Source organism: Ovis aries, chromosome 16, assembly GCF_016772045.2.
Source record: "Ovis aries strain OAR_USU_Benz2616 breed Rambouillet chromosome 16, ARS-UI_Ramb_v3.0, whole genome shotgun sequence".
NCBI lineage: Eukaryota > Metazoa > Chordata > Mammalia > Artiodactyla > Bovidae > Ovis > Ovis aries.
Window position 1 is genome coordinate 39,442,603 of NC_056069.1, and position 24,952 is coordinate 39,467,554.

General features: G+C 42.6%; 1 protein-coding gene across 3 annotated transcripts in view; it reads right to left on the reverse strand.

The window, feature by feature from the left end:
• The window catches only part of TTC23L (tetratricopeptide repeat domain 23 like), a 75,728-nt gene that overhangs the window by 31,428 nt on the left and 19,348 nt on the right, over positions 1-24,952 (reverse strand). For all 3 annotated transcript variants that reach the window (XM_042233889.2, XM_060400548.1, XM_012097099.4), the window contains exons 5-8: positions 16,485-16,641; positions 15,020-15,145; positions 12,497-12,674; positions 10,323-10,431 (exon numbers count right to left, since the gene is read on the reverse strand). In XM_042233889.2, the coding sequence (XP_042089823.1) occupies positions 10,323-10,431; positions 12,497-12,674; positions 15,020-15,145; positions 16,485-16,641 (570 nt within the window). The remainder of the gene's footprint in view (positions 1-10,322; positions 10,432-12,496; positions 12,675-15,019; positions 15,146-16,484; positions 16,642-24,952) is intronic.

Sequence of the window (24,952 nt, forward strand, 5' to 3'; positions counted from 1 at the left end):
CTGACCCTTAGCATGGACTGCAGCCTACCAGGCTCCTCCATCCATGGGATTTTCCAGGCAAGAGTACTGGAGTGGGGTGAAGGATGCCTAAATAGCTGGCAGAACATTATTTCTGAGTGTGTCTGTGAGGGTGTTTACAGGAGAGATGAGCATCTGAATCAGTCGACTGAGTAAAGAAGTTCCACCCTCTCCAGTATGGGTAGACATTGCCCAGTCCTTCAGGGTCCAGATAGATCAATAACAGACACCCTGCCCCCCACCAAAAAAAAGGCAGCAGAAGGGTGTATTCTGTATTTTGAGTTGAGAAATCCATCTCCTGTCCTTGGACATCACATAGTTGTTTTAGATTCTCAGTCTGATAATTCCAGTGGCTCAGACGGCAAACAGTCTGCCTGCAGTGCAGGAGATCCAGGTTCGATCCTTTGGTCGGGAAGATCCCCTGGAGAAGGAAATGGCAACCCACTCCAGTATTCTTGCCTGGAAAATCCCATGGGCAGAGGAGCCTGGCAGTATAGTCCATGGGGTCACAAAGAATTGGACACGACTGAGCCACTTCATTTTCCATTTCTAAGTAAGTCAGATGCTGATGGTTGTTCTGTCTATTTAAATTATAGTCTTTGACTTTTAGTATGCCTAGTATTTCTTCTTGATAGTTGGGCATGATGTGTTGTATAAAAGGAACTGCTCCAAACAGGCCTTTAGTAATGGGTAGTAAGGTGCTGGAGGAAGGGAAGCATGGTATAATGCTGTGCTTTGGTGAGCCCAGGCCTCGGGACTGGGAACTCTACAAGTGCTCCTCAGTCCCCTTTCCCTCAGATGGGACAGCATGGAGGAGGCTGAAGTTGGATATTTCCATCTTCTCAGGTTGGTTAGGCTCTGGGGAAAAAACTCAATATTTAGGGTCTCGTTTAAAAAAAAAAAGTTTCTCTTGAAGGCAGGCCTTGTTAAGCAGGATGCTCTGGTATATTTTTTAAATAGCTACTTTCCCCCTCTCCCTGCTGCAAGCAAGGGGTATTTTTCTCCAGTGTTCACTGTGAAAACCTGATAAAGTTCCTGGAGATAAAAATATAAAGTGTGGGGGATCCCCTATGATTGAGTAACCTTGGAATTTTTAACTCTCTTAATTTTTAATTAAAATTTTAAAATTTTTGCCCACACTGAGCTTCCAGAAATTCATCAACTACAGTTCAGGTTTTCTTAACCCCAGTACTGGTTCCTGTCAAGAAGGTGATCTGTTCCGGTAAACTGTGATTCTCTGTATTCACCTGTTTCTCCAGTTTCAGAGGCATCAGTTGACTTGTGACCCATGACCTCACTTCTCTGACAGATCAAAGACGAGTTAGTGATTTTTCAGTTTGATCAGCTTCTGTATTGTTAGAATGGATTGATGATTTCCAAATTCCTACACACTGAACCAAATACTGAAAGCCTTTGCTTAGGTTTCAATGCTTATTTTAATTTTTAGTCTGGATTCCTTGGGGTGAGCCCTGTGTCTGCCTAGCTAGTGTTGACCCACTGACTTGGGAAGAGGTTGTGCTCAAATGCCTCTAGGTGCTATGTCTTTCATCCTCTGTTGAATGATCTGTATGTAGATTGGGGAATGCATTCAAAGCTCTACCACATTTCAAGTCTCCTTTGGTTACTTTTTGCTGGACCCTCCAGTGTCCCCTGTATGTGTATGTGGTTTCCCAGATGGCCAGAAATGTTAGGAGAGCTTATTTAGCCTTTTTATGGTTCTCTCATTTCAAGGTTCTTTCAGTTAAAATTGATGACTGGCCTGCTACTGACACCAACCAGTACAGCATACTCAGGCTAACAATTATCAGGCATTCCCCAATTCATTTCTTACTACGCTGGCCACTTTTATCTGATAAATCTGTAGGCTTTTGTCCCATGCTTTAAACGAGTCACTAGCCTCCTCTGCCAGCAAAGGTGCTGGTTTTCTCAGCTAGCCTCATGTTGATAAAATTGTGTTCTTCAAGGACTGAGCTGGGGCTGTGGATGGGTGGGAGCAGCTCCAGGCAAGATGCCAAAAAGACTCACTCTTTACCTAAAGCTCTAACAGTTTTTCGAGAACGATTTGCAATTTGTTATCTGCTTGGCACCCCACTCCAGTACTCTTGCCTGGAAAATCCCATGGATGGAGGAGCCTGGTGGGCTGCAGTCCATGGGGTCGCTAAGTTGGACATGACTGAGTGACTTCACTTTCACCTTTCGCTTTCATGCATTGGAGAAGGAAATGGCAACCCACTCCAGTGTTCTTGCCTGGAGAATCCCAGGGATGGGGGAGCCTGGTGGGCTGCCGTCTATAAGGTCGCACAGAGTCGGACACAACTGAAGTGACTTAGCAAAAAAAAGTCTGCTTATCTTTTTTTTTTTTATCATTTTATTCAGTTTGTGTGCATGTGTGTGTGTGTTATGTATGTTAAGAGGTTATACAGAACTACTCACAACGCCACAGCCAGAAGTCTCTCCCTCTGTTTATATTTTGATGCAGTTTTTCTTACTCTGCAGTTCATTTTTCATGTTTATATAAATGTAACTATAGGGCTTACCTCCTACCTCAGTCGGTAAATAATCTGCCTGTAATGCAGGAGACCTGGGTTCAGTTCCTGGGTCCAGAATATCCCCTGGAGAAGGAAATGGCAACCCACTGCAGTATTCTTGCCTGGAAAATCCCATGGACAGAGGAGCCTGGGGGGCTACAGTCCAAGGGGTTGCAAAGAGTCAGACACTACTTAGCAACTAAACCATCACATTTACTTTCTGTGTCCTAAAAGTGCAAGTTATTTTTCCTTAATGCTTTTTCAATATTTATTTAGTTTATTTTTGACTGTACTGGGCCTTTGTTCCTCTGTGTGGGCTTTTCTCTAGTTGCAGCAAGCAGGGGCTATTCTTGAGTTGCGGTGTGTGGGCTTCCCATTTCAGTAGCTTCTCTCGTTGCAGAGCACTTCATCTAGGTTTGCAGGCTTAGTAGTTGTGGCTCACGGACTCTGGAGTAATGGCTCAGCAGTTGTGGCTCATCGGTTTAGTTGCCTTGTGGCATGTGGGATCTTCTCAGAGCAGGGATGAAACCTGTGTCCCCTGCACTGGGAGATGGATTCTTAACCACTGGACCACTAGGGAAGCCCCTTAAGGCTGCTTTCTAAAATTTAACCTTTTCTTTATTTGTAAAATCTAGCCCTTTTATTTCGGTCATACTTTGATAACTACAAGATCTCAGTCCCCTGACCAGGACTGATTCCAGGCCATGGCAGTGAAAACCTGGAATCCTAACCACTGGTCAACCAAGGAACTCCTATAATCTAGCCCTTTTAAATACTACAAAATTCTATATAGCTAATATACCAAATTTTCCTTTCATTTCTTGATAAAGTTGTTTATAATATTTCACAGTTACAAATACTGCCAAAGTGAAATCCTTATACATGTTTCCTTTTCAATTTTATTAGATATATCAAATGGGTCCCTTAATTTCAAATCAGATTGATTATATTCTTTGCAGCCAAAGATGGAGAAGCTCTATACAGTCAGCAAAAACAAGACTGGGAGCTGACTGTGGCTCAGATCATGAACTCCTTATTGCCAAATTCAGACTTAAATTGAAGAGAGTAGGGAAAACCACTAGACCATTCAGGTATGACCTTAATCAAATCCCTTACAATTATATAGTAGAAGTGACAAATAGATTCAAGGGATGAGATCTGATAGATATAGTGTCTGAAGAACTATGGATGGAGGTTCGTGACATTGTATAGGAGGCAGTAATCAAAACCATCGCCAAGAAAAAGAAATGCAAAAAGGAAAAATGGCTGTCTGAGGAGGCCTTACAAATAGCTGTGAAAAGAAGAAAAACTAAAGGCAAAGGAGAAAAGGAAAGATATACCCATTTGAATGCAGAGTTCCAAAGAACAGGAAGGAGAGATAAGAAAGCCTTCCTCAGTGATCAATGCTATGAAACAGAGGGGGAAAAAAGAATGGGAAAGACTACAAATCTCTTCAAGAAAATTAGAGATACCAAGGGAATACTTCATGCAAAGATGGGCAGAATAAAGGACAGAAATGGTATGGAACTTACAGAAGCAAAAGATATTAAGAAGAGGTGGCAAGAATACACAGAAGAACTGTACAAAAAGATCTTCATGACCCAGATAATCAGGATGGTGTGATGAATCACCTAGAGCCAGACATTCTGGAATGCAAAGTCTAGTGGGCCTTAGGAAACATCACTATGAACAAAGCTAGTGGAGGTGATAGAATATTTCAAATCCTAAAAGATGATGCTGTGAAAGTGCTGCACTCAATATGCCAACTAATTTGGAAAATTCAGCAGTGGCCACAGGACTGGAAAAGGTCAGTTTTCATTCCAATCCCAAAGAAAGGCAATGACAAAGAATGTTCAAACTACCGCACAATTGCACTGATCTCACACGCTAGCAAAGTAATGCTCAAAATCCTCCAAGCCAGGCTTCAACAGTACATGAACCGTGAACTTCCAAATATTCAAGCTGGATTTAGGAAAGGCAGAGGAACCAGAGATCAAATTGCCAACATCTGCCGGGTCACTGAAAAAGCAAGAGAGATCCAGAAAAACATCTACTTCTCCTTTATTGACTATGCCAAAGCCTTGACTGTGTGGATCTCAATAAACTGCAGAAAATTCTGAAAGAGATGGGAATACCAGACCACCTGACCTGCCTCTTGAGAAACCTATATGCAGGTCAGGAAGCAACAGTTAGAACTGGACATGGAGCAACAGACTGGTTCCAAATAGGAAAAGCAGTACGTCAAGGCCATATATTGTCACTCTGCTTATTTAACTTCTATGCAGAGTACATCATGAGAAATGCTGGACTGGATGAAGCACAAGCTGGAATCAAGATGCTGGGGGAAATATCAATAACCTCAGATATGCAGATGACACCACACTTTGCAGAAAATGAAGAACTAAAGAGCCTCTTGATGAAAGTGAAAGAGGAGAGTGAAAAAGGTGGCTTAAAGCTCAACATTCAGAAAACTAAGATCATGGCATCTGGCCCCATCACTTCATGGCAAATAGATGGGTAAACAGTGGAAACAGTGAGAGACTATTTTGCGGGGCCCCAAAATCACTGCAGATGGTGATTGCAGCCATGAAATTAAAAGATACTTGCTCCTTGGAAGAAAAGTTATGACTAACCTAGACAGCATATTAAAAAGAAGAAACATTATTTTGCCAGCAAAGGTCTGTCTGGTCAAAGATATAATTTCTCCAGTAGTTATGCATGGATGTGAGAGTTGGACTATAAAGAAAGCTAAGTGCCAAAGAATTGATGCTTTTGAACTGTGGTGTTGGAGAAGACCCTAGAGAGTCCCTTGGACTGCAAGGAGATCCAACCTGTCCATCCTAAGTAAATCAGTCCTGAGTATTCACTGGAAGGATTGACGCTGAAGCTGAAACTCCAATACTTTGGCCACGAGATGCAAAGAACTGACTCATTTGAAAAGACCCTGATGCTGGGAAAGACTGAAGGCAGAAGGAGATGGGGATGACAGAGGATGAGATGGTTGGATGGCATCACCAACTCAATGGACATGAGTTTGAGTAAACTCCGGGAGTTTGGTGATGGACAGGGAGGCCTGGCGTGCTGCAGTCCATGGAGTAGCCAAGAGTCAGACACAACTGAGCCACTGAACTGAACTGAATTTAATAACAATGTTTCCCTGGTGGCTCAGCAGTAAAGAATCTGCCTGCAGTGCAGGAGACACAAAGACACAAGACCTATCCCTGAGTCAGGAAGATCCCCTGGAGAAGGAAATGGCAACTCATTCCAGTATTCTTGCCTGGGAAATCACATGGACAGAGGAGCCTGGTGGGCCACAGTCCATGGGGTCACAAGAATCAGACTTGACTTAGCGACTAAACCACCAACACAATTTCATATCAATTACATTATCACTCCCACCAGCTATGACTGAGCAGACCTGTTTACCTATCTGTCAAATGACAGATAATTTCAAATTTTTGATACTTTCACACAGTATGGTTGAAAAGTTGATTGCCCTATAGTTCAATATATATAGCTCTAATATGTATAATATCCTACCAAACTGTCCTTCAAGGAGTTTGTAATCAAATTGCTCTCTTTAATGCTAAAAGGTTATCTTTTTTAAAATGCTGACAATTTGATAGAAGAAAATTGGTATCTTTGCTATTTTATATTATTTCTTGATTATTATAAAGTAAATACAAATTTTAGTTCTTATATTTAGGATAGTGATTCATGTTGAGTTAATGCTTATGTACAATATGAAAGTGTTTGAGGTTTTGGGAGACACTTGGATACCAATTGTTCCAATACCATCTGTTGAAGAGACTATCACTTGCACATTGAATTACTTTTGTACCTTTGTCAAAAATTAATTGGTCATTAATTAATTAAGTCTATTTCTGGGCTCTCCTTATGTTCCAATGATTCTGATTTCTGTCTGTCCCTTTATCAATACCACTCTCCTGATAGAGTAAATCTTAAAATCAAGCAGTACGATTCTTCTAACTGTACTATTTTTAAAAATTGTTTTAGCTTCTTAGTTTCTTTGCTTTTCCATATAAATTTTGCAGTCAGCTTATCTATATTTACAAAAGTTCCTGGGAATTCCCTGGTTGCCCAGTGGTTAGAACTCAGTGCTTTCACTGCTGAGGGCCCAGGTTAGGGCCCAGGTTCGATCCCCGGTTGGGGAATTAGATCTCACAAGCTGTTGAACCCAGCCCCCACCCCCCCAAAAAAAAATGTACTGGAATTTTTACTGTAATTGAGTTAAACTCATAAACTGATTTGGGAAGACTTGACAGGCTTCCCTGATAGCTCAGTTAGTAAAGAATTCGCCTGCAATGCAGGAGACCCCGGTTCAATCCCTGGGTCAGGAAGATCTGCTAGAGAAGGGATAGGCTACCCACTCCAGTATTCTTGGGCTTCCCTTGTAGCTCAGCTGGTAAAGAATCTGCCTGCAATGAGGGAGACCTGGGTTTGATCCCTGGGTTGGGAAGATTCCCTGGAGAAGGAAAAGGCACCCCCTCCAGTATTCCTGCCTGAGAATTCCATGGACTGTATAGTCTACGGGGTTGCAAAGAGTCAGACGTGACTGAGCGACTTTCACTTTGACATCTTTACTACTATGAGTCTTCCAATCCAAGAACACAATGTGTCTCCATTTATTTAGGTCATCTGTCTTTGATCAGGATTTTGTAGTCTGCAGCACACAGATCCTGAGTATATTTTGCTAGATTTATACCTAAGTGTTTCATTTAGGAAATGGGGTACTTGTAAATGATATTTTTAAAAATTTTGGTTTCCAGTTGTACTTTGCTAATATAGAAATGTGTGTCGATCTTATATCCTATGACCATGCTAAGCTTAAACTCACGTGCTGGTTCTAGATTTGTAAATTCCTTGGAATTGTAAATGCCTTGGTCAGTCATGCTGTCGATGAATAGAGACCATTTTATTTCTTCTAAGCTGTATGTCTTTTTCTTGCCTATTACACTGGCTAACACTTCCAGTACTATGTTGAGTAAGAGTAGTGAGTGAACATCTTGCCCTTGTTTGTGATCTTAGACAAAAGCATACAGTCTTAACCAATGAACGTGATGTTGGCTGTAGGCCTTTTGTACAGGCCTTTTATCAGACTGAGGAAGTTCCCTTTCCATCATGAAAGGATAGTGAATTTTGTCACATGCTTTTTAGGCATCAGTTGATAAGATTATGTGCTTTTGGTCTTTGGATTGTTGATACGGTCAGTCAGTTCAGTTGTGTCCTACTCTTTGTGACCCCATGGACTGCAGCACTCCAGGCTTCCTTGTCCATTACCAACTCCCGAAGCTTGCTCAAAATTGAGTTGGTGATGCCATCCAACCATCTTATCCTCTGTTGTCCCCTTCTCCTCCTGACTTCAATTTTTCCCAGCATCAGGGTGTTTCCCAGTGAATCAATTCTCCACATCAGGTGGCCAAAGTATTGGAGCTTCAGCTTCAGCATCAGTCCTTCCAATGAATATTCAGGACTGATTTCTTTTAGGATTTAGTTTATATGGTAGAATACATTGATTCAGGTTTGAATACTGAACCAGCCTAACATTCTCAAAGGAAAAAACCTCACTTGATCATTGTGTATTATTCTTTTTTATATATTGCTATACATTTTGTTGTTGTTGTTTTTTACATCTATGTGCATGAAAGGTATTGGTCTATTATTATTTTTGTTATTTTGGTTTTGTTTTTTCTTCTAATGTCTTTGTCTGATTTTGGTATCAGGAGATGCTGGCCTCACAAAGTGAGTTGGGCAGTATTCCTTCTTCCTTAACTTTCTGGAGATTATATAGGATGGGTGCTATTTCTTCTTCAGATGTTAAGTAGAATTACCCAGTGAAATCATCTGTGCTTGGAGCTTTCTTTCTTTGAAAGTTAACTACAAATTCTTAAAAAAAAACAAAAACAAAAAAACTAGGGTCTATTTGGATTATCTATTCCTCTTGGTTGAGTTTTTTACTTTACTTACGGTTTTTCATGACAGGCACAAGTCTTAGATCTTTTTATAAATAAACTTATCGGTCTCTTCTTTTCAGGTATATCTTTGCATGCTCAGAGAATTTTTCTTTTCTCCAATTTTTAATTTTAGTACATTTTATTCTAGTACTGAACTTTCTTCTGGCTAATTTATATCTTTCAGTTCTGATGTAAAAAATATTAATCCATCTGGAATTTAGAAGACGCTAGGAGCTGAAGATTTTATTGAGTCAAAAATTAGTATGTAAGGAAAGAATAAGACAGTCTTAGAATCTCCCAACTCTATAATCATAGACTTTTTCTCATTAAAAACAAATTTTACATATTCACAAACAGATGAAATTTCTTAATAACCATGCTACTGCTGCTAAGTCACTTCAGTCATGTCCGACTCTGTGTGACCCCATGGACAGCAGCCCACTGGGCTCCACCGTCCCTGGGCTTCTCCAGGCAAGAACACTGGAGTGCGTTGCCATTTCCTTCTCCAATGCATGAAAGTGAAAAGTCAAAGTGAAGTCGCTCAGTCGTGTCCTACTCTTCATGACCCCATGGACTGTAGCCCACCAGGCTCCTCCGTCCATGGGATTCTCCAGGCAAAAGTACTGGAGTGGGGCGCCATGAAGACTGTTTTTAAAAAATTAAATATATACATGGAGCACAAATATTGTGAGTATACATAATGACATTTTTTAAAGGAGCAAGATAATTAGCTAGAAAACACAGAAAAAGAATCTTCAATGAACATTCATGCTAAAGAAACCAATGTTCAAAATATCCAAATAAGTTCTGAAACTAAAAAAAAAAGTTTATATAATAACAGGGAAATACAAGAATAGAAAATAATATCATCTCCCCTCATCAGACACACATAGACACACTCTTCCTTTCTCTCTCATATAATAAACTGGCAAATAATGTCCACCAAAATGGATTATTTTTATAAGTATAGAAAAGATTATTTTAAAACAATATATTATTTTTAAAAGCACAGCATTTAAAATTTATTTAAATTATATTTTTTATAAATCTCAAATTCCCCCTGATAAACCACTGAATCCATTAGTGTCCACTAATTGGATCAAGCCAGGTGAGCATAGGACTGTCCTTCCTTACCAGTTCCTCCAAGTCTCTCTCAAAGCTACCCGCAATGAAAAGGATGGCACTGTCTGAGAAGGACCACTGCTGAAGGATGGGCTCATGACTCAGCTTTCCTTTAAAACCCCCAGTACCTCACTTCTGAATAGAAGTTGAGAAAATTCTAGCTGCTACAAGCATTCTTTCTAACAGTCAAGGAGGTTGAGCGTGGAGGAGGATGAGGGGAGGAGCCAATGTTTCTCTTTTATCATTGGATTTCCTAATTAACTGATAGATCTCAGGCCATGTTCATTGCATGTAGGATTCTCTACTCTTTATACAGGTAAATTCTGATGAGATTCGTTTTTTTTCTTTTTTTTAATTTAAATTTATTTAATTGAAGGCTAATTACTTTACAATATTGTATTGGTTTTGCTCTGGTGAGATTCTAAGGGAATAAAGGAAATAGAAATCAGATGATCCTACTGGTTTTGATGTTCCAGCTAATTTGGGGAGATATTATTGTGTCTAAATCCATGTGTAAATGACTCTACAAAATGGTATCTAGTCTTATCTTTCTATCACAGACATGAAAAGCTACTTATCATCTATCCGTATCAATAGATACACCTATTCCATTTGGCAGTGTGCATCCCTCCTATGAGTGGGAAATGATAATATCTGCAAAATTACCTCTTCTACCTACCCTTGTGTTGGACCTCTCCAGACATGGCATAAGCCTTGGCTAGTAACGCACTCGCCTCTGCAGCTTGGGGGCTGACTTCAGTGTACAAAGAGACACAGATCGAATGGGCCTAGAGTACGGAAAATGGTGAGAAGAATAAGTACCCAAATGGCAGTGTTTCACTGGGGATTTTATAGTAGCTCCCACAGAAGCGCTGGTTGATTGACAGCTGATGTTTATTTAATCATGGAGTTACCTACCTGAGAGAGGAGTTTGAGTCCCAGATCTGCTACTTCCTCTCTGTGATTCTTTAGCAAGTAATTTTACCTTCATATGTAGAAAGAATATATACTTTCCATTGATTAGGGTTTGAAAGTGAAAGTCGCTCAGCTATGTCTGACTCTTTGTGACCCCATGGACTAACAGTCCATGGAATTCTCCAGGCCAGAATACTGGAGTGGGTAGCCTTTCCCTTCTCCAGGGGATCTTCCTAACCCAGGGATTGAACCCAGGTCTCCAGCATTGCAGGCGGATTCTTTACCAGCTGAGTCACAAGGGAAGCCCTGATTAGGGTTTGGGAAAGGTTAATGGGATGATGCGTGCAAAGCACTGGGCACAGCACCCTTCACATGGCAGGTTCTCAAAAAATTATTACTTTTTATTATGTTTCATCACAAATGCAAAATTATAGCTTTAGCTCAACCTCTCAAAGGTTCAGTATCAAAAAAAAAAAAAAAAAAGTCTAGTAAAGCGTGAATCCTAGAGCCCAACTGCCTGGGTTCCCATCTTAGCTCAGCCATTTACTATAACAAGGCAAGTCACTATAATTTCTTTGAATATAAAACAGGTGTGATAAAAATTGTATTTGTCACAAACAGTTGTAAAGATTAAATGAATATGTATACAGTGTTTGCTGCTGCTGCTGCTAAGTCACTTCAGTCATGTCCAACTCTGTGTGACCCCATAGACAACAGCCCACCAGGCTCCCCCGTCCCTGGGATTCTCCAGGCAAGAACACTGGAGTGGGTTGCCATTTCCTTCTCCAATGCAGGAAAGTGAAAAGCGAAAGTGAAGTCACTCAGTGTCTGACTCTTAGCGACCCCATGGACTGCAGCCCACCAGACTCCTCCATCCATGGGATTTTCCAGGCAAGAGTACTGGAGTGGGGTGCCATTGCCTTCTCCTGCTCATGCATAGAGTAAGATAAAAAATAAATAATGGTACTTACTTCATATGCTTATTTCATGAAATAAATGAACTAATATAGCCTCAAGCGCACATGGTAAAAGCATTCCATACATTTGAACTATTATTTTTGTTGTGGTTGGGAAACCCTGATTATATACTGTTTTATTCATTCTAAACTGGACTGCTGCTTTAAGGGAGTCTCAGACACACTGGCCAGGCTTTCTCCGTAAGTAGTGGACTCCCTGCCTTCCGGGCAGCATTCCCAAACACCTCTCCATTGTGATGTCAATAACCTGGGATTTCTGGATTGCAGGCAAATGCCTTTTCTTCAGTAGCAGACTGCTGTCACATGCACTGTTCCAGGGCAGTGCACTTTTTCTTGCAAAATAGGAAATCCAGTACTATGATCTGATCTCAGTCATGGGAGATACCTGAAGCTGTGGGCACGGTTCCCCGTTGAGGATAGAAAAGGTGAATTTAACCAGCAGTTTCAAAGAAAGTTTTAAGTACCTGATACATAAAGTGCCCTACACTGTTTAAATTATGATAGACTCAACATTATGTTTCGTTTTCCCCTCACCATCTGTCAAATTAGTTACCTCCAAGCAAAACACCATCTTGGTGGTTTAACCTTAGATTGGAAATTCAACCAGCTGGACTAGTTTATAGGACAAATGAGAGCATTACACCAAAATATCACAAATTTTCATTTTAGAAGCCTTTGCATTTGTTAAAGACGTCAACTCAGTTGCCCCTCTGGCTATTTCCCTCAGCTGCCTCTTCCTGGCACAGACAGAGGTGAGGGAAGCCAGGAGGGGAAATGCTGTGTTAGATCAGGTCACACAGCAGACAGGCCCGCCGTGAGCCTGTGTTCCCTGCCCAGAGCTTGAGGAAGGTCTCTTGTGTGGATCTGGAGGAAAATCGATCCCATCCCGTTTCTCCCTTCTGAGAACCAGGCCTGCGGCCAAACAAAGCCTCCTGGCCTGGACTTCAGCCAACCCACCTACCTGGTGCAAGTACTGGATGGCTTGCTCGTGGTTCCTCCTCAGCTGCTCGATCTGAGCAATTTCCTGGTAAAGACTGACCAGATCTGACGTATTGTCACCCTTATTGGCAATAACATTGTCAACTGCCTTTTCAAAGTATACCAGCGCAAGGTTTAACCTGCAGTTGGCCAAGGAGGCTCTGGAAGAAAAGGGACAAGGGTGGAAAGTCAGAGAGAGGTGACTTGCTCTGCAGACACAGAAGGAACTTTCTAAGAACCAAACAATTTGGCCTTCACAGGCTGATCATCTGTGTGGGTGGCTCAAAGTCCAGCCTTGCCGTAAGCACACTCCTATTAACCAGCATTTTACCCACCAGATTTCACTGACTACCATTTCATCAAACCCATTAATATATCACATTAGGCTAATTTTATAAAAAAGCATATGGAAAAAATGGTGTCCAGCAGTTCATAAGATGGGATAATTTACCCCATAACAAAGACTTTCTAAAATCAAAATAAAATTTTATTACATCTGATTCCTTCTCTTTTAGGCTAAAGCAGGGGTTTTCCTTTGTTTTGTTTGATCTAGTTTAATTTATTCTTCCTCAGTTAAAAATAAGACAGGATAGGGAAAACAATGTACGTATTTCCCCACCAAAAGAGGGATGATTAAATAAATCATGGCACATCACACAATAAAATACTTCAGACATGAAAAACTTTAAATGTGCTAAGTTGAAAAAAGTTAGAAAACTGTACTTAAAAATATGATCCTGACGTGCATACACGTAAAGCACTTAGAACAGTGTCGAGAATGTAGTTATACTTTTGTAAACATTCCAACACTTAGAAGAGTGCAGGCACAAAACAGGTCAACTGTGTGGAGTGGATGAATGAAATGTACAAAGTTATTCTGAAAGAGGAACAAGGCTATCTTTCACATAAGCACAAAAATCTAAGTCACTGCCCCGTGTGTCAGCAGGAGACAGTCACTGGACTCTCACGTATGGGCCTGAGGACTTAAGAATTGTTTCTGACTCAACTCTGGACATGCCAACATCTCCCCGCCATTTCCCATTTGACAACTAGATTCATAGCTGTTTAGAGGAGGCAAGTATGACTCATGTAGTTCACTTACTTTACCATTCCATCCTCTACCCTACCATGCCAAGTGCTTACAGTTCTGGAAATGGATTGTTTTCAAGGATGTGAAGATATTTGAAAAATCTAGGCAACAGTAAACTTTTTATTATTCTTTTTTTTCCTCTGATACTCTGATGGGTCCATTCTCATATCTAAATATTCTTATTCTCAGAGGATTCCTAACTGTAAAATAGTTAAAAGTCTCATTCTGGCTTGAACAAATTCCATGAACTTTGTTTCCTTATGGAATACAACTTTCCTTAAAAAATGCATGTGCTATGAATAACTCAAGGACCTTCAATATATTGTTCTCATTAAGTGTTTCTTCTTTATCATTTAAGTTGTCATATTTAATGACAAACTGAAAGTGAAAGTCACTCAGTTGTGTCCGACTCTTTGTGACCCCATGAACTATACAGTCCATGGAATTCTCCAGGCCAGAATATTGGAGTGGGTAGCCATTCCCTTCTCCAGGGGATCTTCCCAACCCAGGGACTGAACCCAGGTCTCTTGCATTGCAGGCAGACTCTTTACCAGCTGAGCCACAAGGGAAGCCCAAAAATACTGGAGTGGGTAGCCTATCCCTTCTCCAGGGGAGCTTCCCAACCCAGAAATCCCAGAAATCGAACCAGGGTCTCCTGCATTGCAGATGGATTCTTTACCAACTGAACTATGAGGGAAGACCACTTAATGACAAAAGTAGGTGGCAATTCAGAAAAAAAAAAAAAGTAATTTTAGAGTAAGTAGGTGAGGCAGCACAAGGAAGGGCTAAGAGTCTGTACGTTCAGACCAAGTTCCAATCCAATACTTAAAGCTTATCTCCTTGGATGGTTTCTTTATCTTCAGCTCAGTCTCTCTGCCCTCTTTCTAATGAGATAAGTAATTGCACCAGCTATCTCAGGGGTGGCTATGAGGATTAAATGGGAAAGAGCACAGAAAACTTAGAACATGGTATATGCATTTGGGAAACATGAGCCTCTTTTACTATTATTTGAGTCTGGTTCTTTTGCTCTAAATATTTTTCTCCCCTTATATACCAAGTACAGGACAATCATGTAATTGCGAGCTTTAGTCATAAAAATGAATATCCATTGGAAGGACTGATGCTGAAGCTAAAGCTCCATTACTTTGGCTGCCTAATGTGAAGATCTGACTCACTGGAAAAGACCCTGATGCTGGGAAAGACTGAAGGCAGGAGGAGAAGGGGATGACAGAGGATGAGACGGTTGGATGGCATCCCCGATTTGATGGACATGAATTTGAGCAAACTCCAGGAGATAGTGAAGGAGAGAAGCCTGGTGTGTTGCAGTCCATGGGGTTGCAAAGAGTCGGACAAGGCTTAGTGACTGCACAAAAACAAAGTCATAAAAATCCAAGCTTCTCTAAGCCCAGATCTCACCTGCCCAAAGCGATTGTTAAATCTTTCTCTGAGACCTGTAATCCACAAGTGCCTCCCTTATACAATTCTCTCAGCTCCTTCATGTTTCTCTCTGACTTCTGCAGGTTGAAATATGCCTCTCTGCCAGTGAAACAGTCAAGGAAAGTGCCAGGTACACAAACGCCCCCACTGACCAGGGCAGAGTTGGTGAGCAAACAAAAGGGGCCCTTGGGAAAATGAAACAGTATCTGGGAACACACACTTCACTCTATTTTTCATCTGTACGTGTTGTCAAGAAGGGAGGATTCTTCAGAAAAGGAACGGGGCCCTGGGTGTCTTGTGGTGTTGCAGGAGTCCAGGGCTAAGCACTGGGAGTGAACGGAAACCGTGAATTACACGGTATTTCCTTAGAGGCATCTACTGCGTGACAACAATTATTCATTTTTTCCCAAGTTGGTTTCTGTGAATGGCAAAAGAGAGGAACCAATTTTGCTGAAAGGGACTTTCTGGGTCATTTAGAAAGTCCAAGCAGAGCAGCTTTTTGGCGAGAGGCAAAGAGCAGGAAAGAAAATCCCCTTAATTCCCAATATCCTTCCATTTCCCGCATTCTCAATAGCCCTCTGGCGAATGGCATAAGAGAGGAAGGAAATGTATCAGATTTTGCAAGCTGAGTATATCAGGACCAAAAAATGCAGAGGGCGAAAGTGTAGAGAGGAGCTCAAAGAGGGTTTATGATTATTCATGAACATGAAAGACCCCTTAGTTTTCAAGCAGAGATAGTACCCACAGGCTGTCAAAATCACAAGCTTTTGGAGGAGAGGCATTTTTAACCGTTCTCCCTTGAAATATGGAAAACTATTACTTTGGTCTGTTTTGCTTGGCCTTCAGCTTCATGGGCAGTGTTCTCAACAGCATTTTAGAAAACCATCAAGTGCACATTAAATCAGAGGTTTTTGGCTGCGTGTTACAAGTAACCTGGGGCTTTTAAAAAATCTCAGGTAACAGATGCACCCGGGGCCTACTAAATCAAACTCTTGGGGGTGGGACCCAAATAGCAATCATTCTTAAATCTCCCCAGGGGACGAGGATGTGCAGCCTACTCTGACAAATAGTGCTTCAAATTGTCATCCATCCTCCGTCTTCCTACATGGCCACTGCCATTATCACCCACCTCCTTACTGCTAACATTGCCTGTCTTGAGGGCTCAACGAAGCACAAGACAGATTCCCAAAACTTTCAGGTGCCCAGGAGGTGTGTCTCCAGTGAGAACCCTCTCATGGCTCAACTCAGAGCTCATGTGAATAGACACAGGAGGAACATTTGTACTTTCTAGACGGACTTTCCTAGGGCAGGCTCACGGAGGGCCCGGACGTCAGAATGGAGCTACGAGACCTGGGTTCCACCTCCCACCCTGTGTGAGATGACTCATCTGGCGTGGATGACCCCCGGCCCTGATCTCCAGATCCCACTGGGAAGGAAAGGATATTGGTTCTGTAGGAGGCAGACCACGCCCAGAGTGTAGTAGAGCATGACCAGAGTCTCCAGAATTTGCTTTTCCTCCTTGTCTGAGGTTGTGGTTCCCTTCCAGGTCAGCAAGACGTTCTTGGCAGATTCCGCATGTTTCTTGGCCTGAGCTGGAAGGCCTGCGGGAGTTGGAGGGTGAAGGGCAAGAAGGAAAACATTAAGGCACATTTCAGTCAAAGACACTCCTGGGAAGGGCTAAGGTGGGCAGTGTGGTTGTCAGTACGGTCTTTAGTACTGGTTCCCCAAACTGCAGTGCATTAGAATAATCTGGAATGCTTGTAAAGACTAGGTTCCTGGCCACCCCCTCCCTAGACCTGTTGAGTTGGGATCCCTTGAGGAAGGGGGTCCAGGACTCTATATTTGAAATTAACTGCACAATTATTTCTTACGCAGCCACCCTGACATTCATCGACAGACTCTATTTGGACATCACTGATGGAGTGACGGAGACAGCAAAGGAAGCTGAGGATCCCGATCTCAATCTCCTGCTAATGCCATGTGACCTTTTCAACCCACAGAGCTTCTCCATCCCCCAAACGTGAAATGACAACAAAATTATAGCAGCTGCCCTCTTACCAACACATGGAGACAGTCCAGAAATGAAGTGGGTTATGCCACAGAGTGCATGCTTTGAGCTTGCTGGAAAAGGGATTCTATAAAGACAGGGGCTTATGAATACAATTACTTCCATCTGGGGATTTTTTTTCAATCCAAGATGAAGTTGTTGATACTAATTGGTCACACACACACACACACACACACACACACACACAGAGTATCTAATTTCTAAAGCAGTGAGGCCCCTCTCTAGAGAAAGAAGACAAAAGGGATGCCAACACCCCATAAGACAGAACATGGGGCGTGTTTCCCCTTGTCTTCTAACTAAAGGCTGGTGTTCCTGAGCCACGTATTTGAACTGGAATTAGTCCAGTTAACAGAGGGAGACTTGGGAGTGTTCAGGTTACAGAACTATTTTCTCATCTTCCACACCAGCTCATGTCCAGTGATCTCTGATGGATAAGGGGAATCCTGGAGAAAAGAGAAAGGCCAGCAGAGAACACAGAAAGCTTCTCCTCTGCCCTCTGAGGTCCACCCATGGCTGACACAGCTCTCATCCTCGCAGACCCGAGGTCTGGGAAACATATTCACCCAGCCACAGAAGGAGACCCACTGTGCTTTTGACTTGCCCCTCCCAACCCAGCCCCCAGTTTGCTCTCCCTCTGGCCCATGGGGGGCTTCCCTGATAGCTCAGCTGGTAAAGAATCTGCCTGCAACGTAGGAGACCCCAGTTCAATTCTTGGGTCGGGAAGATCCCCTGGAGAAGCGACAGGCTACCCAATCCAGTATTCTTAGGATTCCCTGATGACTCAGATGGTAAAGAATCCGCCTGCAATGCAGGAGACCTGGGTTCTGTCCCTGGGTCAGGAAGATTCCCCTGGGGGAGGACATAGCAATGTACTCCAGTACTTGGAGAATCTCCATGGACAGAGGAGCCTGGAGGGCTACAGTCCATGGTGTTGCAAAGAGTTGGACATGACTGAGTGACTAAACACAGCACACAGCACACAGCACTGGCCTTTGGAGCTGCTTTCACGGCACAGTGTAGTCAGTGGCATTAGAGATGATTAAAAGGACTTGCTTTTAAAGCCTAAAGCCCTCATATGTTCCAAATGTGCAGGTCCTCCTTAATGAATTACAACAATGAGAACACAGTTTCTCTGAAAGACCTAAAAGTGACCCGGAAGCCAAGAAGTCTTTGTTAGAATACTCAGAAATGCCCTTTCTGTAAGTCACAACAGAAGAGAAAAACAGACTCTGTCGCCAAAGAAAGGGCTACATCTCAAGTTACCAGATGACAGGGTCCTCAAATTGCATAGAAAGCGTCTGTTACAGTGCAGAGTCCTGGGCCTCCAGTAGTTACGGTTTGCAAGTTCTAAGGGGAGAACCAATGGTTCAGATTTATAACAGCTATCTTAGGTGACACTGATATAGGCTGTCTGAGGACCACACTTAGAGAAATAGTGAGTTAGTAAAGTATGCAGGAAGTGGGACTCTTCTGCCTAAAGAGTAAGTATGTTCTGACTGATGGAGAAGAATGAGAAAGGGTTTCCACTAGGAGGAAACAGCCTGAGGCCATGAAGACAGAACGTGTATGTGTGTGTGTGTATGGGTGTGCACACGTGCTAGAATATTAGGGAAGGCTGAGAAGAGCAGTCTGACTAACTGCTAAGTCACTTCAGTCATGTCTGACTCTGTGTGACCCCACAGACGGCAGCCCACCAGGCTCCCCCATCCCTGGGATTCTCCAGGCAAGAGTACTGGAGTAGGGTGCCATTGCCTTCTCCAAGTCTGACTAAAGGGAGGTTTAAATTGAATGACACGGAAGATATGAATTGGATGGGGAAAATGGAGTCTTAGATGCCAAGATGAGGAGGCTGGACTTGATCTGCAGGGTGATAGGGAGTCTTTACATGTCCTGAGAAGGTAGCAGCAACAGAAAACTCTGCCAGGGAATCAGACCAAGACAACGAATCAGGAAACTGAGAGTCTTTTTATCAAATAGGTTACTTTCCATGATCAGCTGGGCCCTTGGGAGTGTGTCAGTAAGGAGAGCAGGAACCACATTTAGATGCTTCCCGGGGTGCAGAGGAAGGAAAAAAGTGAAACTGGATGAGCCACTGAAAACCACTCCCGGATCAGCACAACACTGCTCCTGGGCTCCTAAATGAGAAACAAATCCTAAAGTCGTTCTGGAGCTTTGCAAGTCTCCCCCTCAGCCCTACACCCCAGCCCTGGGGGCCCAGCGCTACTTCTGAAATCCCCAAGAGGAACACTTCCTCTAAACGCATCAGCTAATTAATTATATAGTTTCTTGTCTCCCCTTCATTGCATTGTGGTCCTGATGAAAAAGCAGAGCTCGTGACCAGTGGGCCTTAAGTAAATTGAACTAAACAGCTCATTAAACTTGAAAGTTCAGCCCTAAAGAAAAATGACTCCTTTACCCTTCCCAGAATGCACTCTGGTCTCCAAAGTGGGATGTGTATACCCCTCTGGGTATGCAAGATGCCATTAGGGTGTGTGGGAGGGGATAAAAACTTCTCTCTCTTTTTAAAAAAAAAGTGTTTGTTGTTTTCCATTTTAATGAATATTTATAATATTACATAATATTTAATACTATTGTACATAGTTTATAATAAATACATATTTATGGAGAGCACAGAAAACTTTTTTAGTGCTAAGGAAGCTAATTCTCAAGAGTTTAGAGACCACAGCTTCAGACAAATGTTTTCTAAAGTAAAAAAAAGTCCTTTTTTTGTTTAAAGAAAAACTCACTCTGGGACTTCCCTGGTGGTCTAGCAGTTAAGAATCCACCTTGCAATGCAGGGGACATGGGTTCAATCCCTGTTCAGGAAACTAAGATCCCACATGCCGTGGATCAACTAAGACCACACAATGCAACTATTAGAGCCCAGCACCATGACTACAGAATCCTTGAACAACAATGAAAGATCCTGCATGATGCAACAAAGATCCCATGTGCCACGGCTAAGACATAATGCAGCCAAATAATAAAATAAAAATTTAAAATGTCACTCTGTGATAATATTTTTATAACATTCCCTACATGAGAAAATTCAGGATGATAAAAAATATGATGAATCAGAATCTAATGCTTTAAAAAGAATTTGCTTTTTAGTAATTACAAGAACACCCTCTTTTGTGGAAAAATAGCATCTGCATATATGTATACATGTAAGATTCATTTCTTCTCTCTCCAGAGGACACTCACAGATCAGTGACCTTGTTCCCTGACTCCGGGTCCCAACTCCCCAGTTCCAACGTCTGCTCCAAGACCAAGTCAGTTTCCTTTACTTGCTTTCCCAAGCCAAGGACACCAACCTTCTCCCCGCACCAGGAATGCAGCAACTACAGAAGTGAAAATCAGGGCAGCAGCGAGACCTGCTTCTGAAACCTGAGACTCAGAAATCACAAGCACATACTGATAAACTGGAAAAGGGGTCCAGAGATTGTTCACCCAATGTATCAATCATTTCTCTTTAATTTGAGATAAGATTCCACCACTGATGTCTGTTACTCTGACTCAGGCCACAGGCAATCTGCTCAGAGCTCCTCAGCCTTTGTCACCTTAGAACATCACCTATATTTAGGAAGTTCTCACAGTAGTGATTAAGAGAGCAGGGTCTAGGGCCAGACTTCCAAGTACAGAAGTCAGCTTAGCCACTACCTGAATGAGTTACTTAATCTACCTGTACTTTAGTCTATTCATCTATAAGACAGCAATGAAAATACCTCCTAACTTGTATGGTTGTTGCAAGGATTATTTTAATTTATGAAAAAGGACTAAACAGTGCCTGGCACACTGGTGGGAAATGAGTTTAAATAAATATTAGCCATTATTATCATTACTACCAGGGTCCGTACCTCTTAAGCAATTTATTATATTTGTCCCTACATACTCTGGACATTCTTCATAAAGCTGCTTACAGCATCTCTATAAAAGACTGCCTTCTCAAATGCACACTCACTTCAGATAGCTACCAGGCTTCCTGAAGGTCTGATCACCTGGGTTTTTTATCATTCCTTTTTGTTCCTGTACCAGTGTTTGTTTTTTTTTTTTTTTTAACCAACTAGACAGAGAAGGTAGGGTTCATGACTTATACTTCTATTTTGGGGTTTTGCAGAACTTATAACAGAGCCCCAGATACTCAGAAAGGCCCCAGTAAGAACAGGCTAACAGATTAATTCACTGCTTCATTAAAAATAGGAAAAGCCTCAGGAAACTGCCTGTCCATATTATTATTTCCTCCTAAACACTTGGAAACAGCAGTAGCAAGGTGACCGGCCACCCCATTGTTCTCCACCTGCCCTTCTCTCAACCACGGACGCCTAGCCTCAGGACGGTTCTCATCAGATCAGCTGGTGACAGAGTTCCATTTCTAGTGTCCCCTTACTCTATTGCACCAGCCCACAGCCTTTTATACTCTGCTTTGCAAAGGCCTTGTGTTGTCTCATTTTTGACTCATGGACCCATCGCATCCATTGTTCTATTTTTAAAACCTTCAAACTCTATCTGGCTCCTTCCTCACTGCCAGAAATCTTCCCAGGTCTCCTCCTCTTGTAAATTTCATGTGACTTTTCTGCCTTCCCTAACTACCCTCAGTTTCCCCCCATCCCTTTCACTATGCAGGACATGACATACATAGTCTAGACTGCTGGCCCCTGTGCCTTCCCCTCATTCCTGGGATCTGGCTTCTGCTCCAACCCTTCTGCAGGTTCTTGTGGCGTCCCCACAGGTGTCCTACTGAATCAGTTGGTCACAGCTTCTTGCATCCCCGTCTCATGGCAGCATTAGACACCCTAGCTGCTGGCTTCTCCTCTTGGCTTCCAAGGCACTGCACTAACTTGATTCTCCTTGATAAACCTTCTCTGACTCAGTGCTCACTCTGCCAGGGTCCCCAGTTCCCTCCCATAAACGTGTCCATTCTCCAAAGGTCTGTCTTTTCACTTCTTCCTTTTCTTCTCTCTTTCCTCCCAGAAGCTTTATCAACTCCTGTAACTTCAAACTTGGCCTTCACACTTATAATTTTCCATTGCCCCTCCCTACTTCTGGTCTCAAATATTCCTCCATACTTATGATTCCCTTGCTTTCTTCCCAAGTTCTGGTCCCAGTTTTCCAGTACCTAGTTCAAATATACTTTTGCTATTACAACTCAAAATCAGTATATCAAAAACCAGATCCACATTTCTTCTTCCACTCCACCTTCTTTCCTGATCTGCTTATCTCTGACAGTAGCACCTTGAGGGGCCTGAAACTTCATGGTCATTTTGGGGCCTCACTTTTCCTCAACCCCAAATCCAGTGCCATGTCCTGCCAATTCTCCCTTCACAGTCTTTTTGGAATAGGCAGTACATACCCATGGTTCAAAAGTCAAAATTTTATGCAAAGGTAAATGTTGAGAGATCTCACTTCCAATTTTATCACCTTTTACCACAAGCAACCTCTAGGTAACTTTTCTTTCTTGTGTTTCCTTCAGGATCTCTTTATATGAATATAAGCACATATTCTCATTTCTCTCCCATCCTTCTCACCCAGAAAGAGGCAGGTTACAAACACCATCCTGCATGGTGCCTTCTCTGTCACTTAAAGATGGATCCAGGAGATCATTCCCTGGTTGTAGACAGAGCTTCCTCGTGCCCTTTATAAGACTGCATACCCCCACTGTGCATATTAGTGCTTCATGAGCACACTTGGTTGTTTCCAATCTTTTACTATCATAAACAGTGCTGCAAAGAATAACCTCAGCCATACTGTCTCATCCAGGTTATAACTGTAGATTCAGGAAAGAGTCCCAGAAGTGGGATTTCTAGCTTTAAAGGTAAAGGTAACCTGTGCATCACAGACTCTCAAATCCTTACCTTCTCACTTGTGGCCCTGTCATCCGCCCGAGTTTACACCTAGATGTAAACAGCTAGATGAGATGGCTTCCACTCCAGTTATCATTGCTAAACTGACCTTTCCACAAGCCCACTTTGATTTATTCACCACTTGCTAGAAAATCTCTACTAGTCCTCCTTGTTTATCAAACAAAGGACTAGTTCCACAGCCTGCCCCCAGGTGCCCTTTCCAGGCTCATCTGAGCAGTCCTCAGTGTAGCTAGCCAGGCTGCTGATTGCTTTCTAAACACACATTGCACCTTCCCACCTTCAGGCCTCTGCCCAGGCTTCGTTATTCATCAGAAATGTCCACCCTTTCCTCTGCCCATCCAACCCTAGACATTTTTCAAAGGACCTTCTTGAATGGTACCTCTTCCTGAATCTATCACTTACTACCTTCAGCAAGAAATGATTTCATCCAACGACCCCAAGGTCCATCTAGTCAAGGCTATGGTTTTTCTCAGTAGTCATATTCAGATGTGAGAGTTAGATCATAACGAAGACTGAGTGCTAAAGAACTGACGCTTTCGAACTATGGTGCTAGAGAAGACTCTTGAAGGTCCCTTGGACAGCAAGGAAATCAAATCGGTCAATCCTAAAGAAAATCAGTCCTGAATATTCACTGGAAGGACTGATGCTGAAGATGAAGCTCCAATCCTTTGGCCACCTGATGTGAAGAGCTGACTCACTGGAAAAGACCCTGATGCTGGGAAAGACGGAAGGCAGGAGAAGGGGATGACAGAGGATGAGATGGTTGGATGGCATCACTGACTTAATGGACATGAGTTTGAGCAAACTCTGGAAGATAGTGAAGGACAGGGAAGCCTGGTGTGCTATAGTCCATAGGGTCAGAAAGAGTCGGACACAACTTAGCAACTGAACAACAACAGCATCCCCAAAGCCCTGTATTTAAACCAGTCACATAGCATCTGCCTTCTGGTGCCTTCTTATCATAGCTGCCTATGTGTAGCTCACCTTCTACATGAGGTTGTAAATTCTCTAAAGGCCAAGACTGTGCGTTCTGTACCTTATAGTTCCCAGAGTCCTCTTCACAGCATCTCCCATATACAAATGTCTCATTAAATACTGCAAGATTGTTTATTGAGAGAAATCAGTCTTCTGGCTTGAAGCCCTTCCCCCCAGTATTGGAAAAGGCTCCCAGGGAAAGGAGGCAGGCAGGTCTGCTGTCCATAAAACACGGATGCGTGCAGCGAGGCATGAGCACACACAGATGCATATGTCCTGCCTACACGGAAGCCTGGCTCATAAATTCTATCCGTTTTAAAGCAGTTGCAGAATTAATGACAACAAAACTAAGTGGAATTCATCCCTCTTTAAGGTTTGTGATTTTTCAAAGCTTTTGTTACTTTATTTGAAGGACCAAAGACTTTTTTTTTTAAAGTTAAAGTGAAGAAATTGGGTAAAGCCTATACCTGAAATAAAAGATCCTGGGCTGTTCTCAAGGACAGGTTTCTCAAGGCTAGGTTTCAGAAAGTCTGGGTGCAACGTTGAGCACTATTATATCATGGGGACACTTAACCAGGAAGTTGCTTTTCCCATCAAGAAAAAACAAACACACAAAAACACCTTCCTTTCCTGGAAAACTTTTCCCCCCTCTAACCTGTGACTCAAATGTGGTTGCCCATGCATGTGGCGGGAGGAACTGTGAGTCAGGGAAAAGAGGGAGGTGCCGCCAGCGTCTTTTGTGGCATGACCTGTTTACCTGTCTTGAGTCAGCTTGGAATCTAACTGGAAAAGCAAAACGCAAGGTCTACTGGGGGTGCTCACAGAAAGTGTCAACTTCAGAAGATGAAGCCCAACCTCCTTCCACAGACCCACTCAGTAATCTTTCCGAAGAAAGGGGGCTGCGTCTGCCTTCCCTCGGTTCAGACAAACATCCCCCTCAAATGCTCCTGGTTCCTCCCTCTTGGTTTCAAGTTGCCCTCACCTCCAGTCAGAATTTCAGAAACAGTT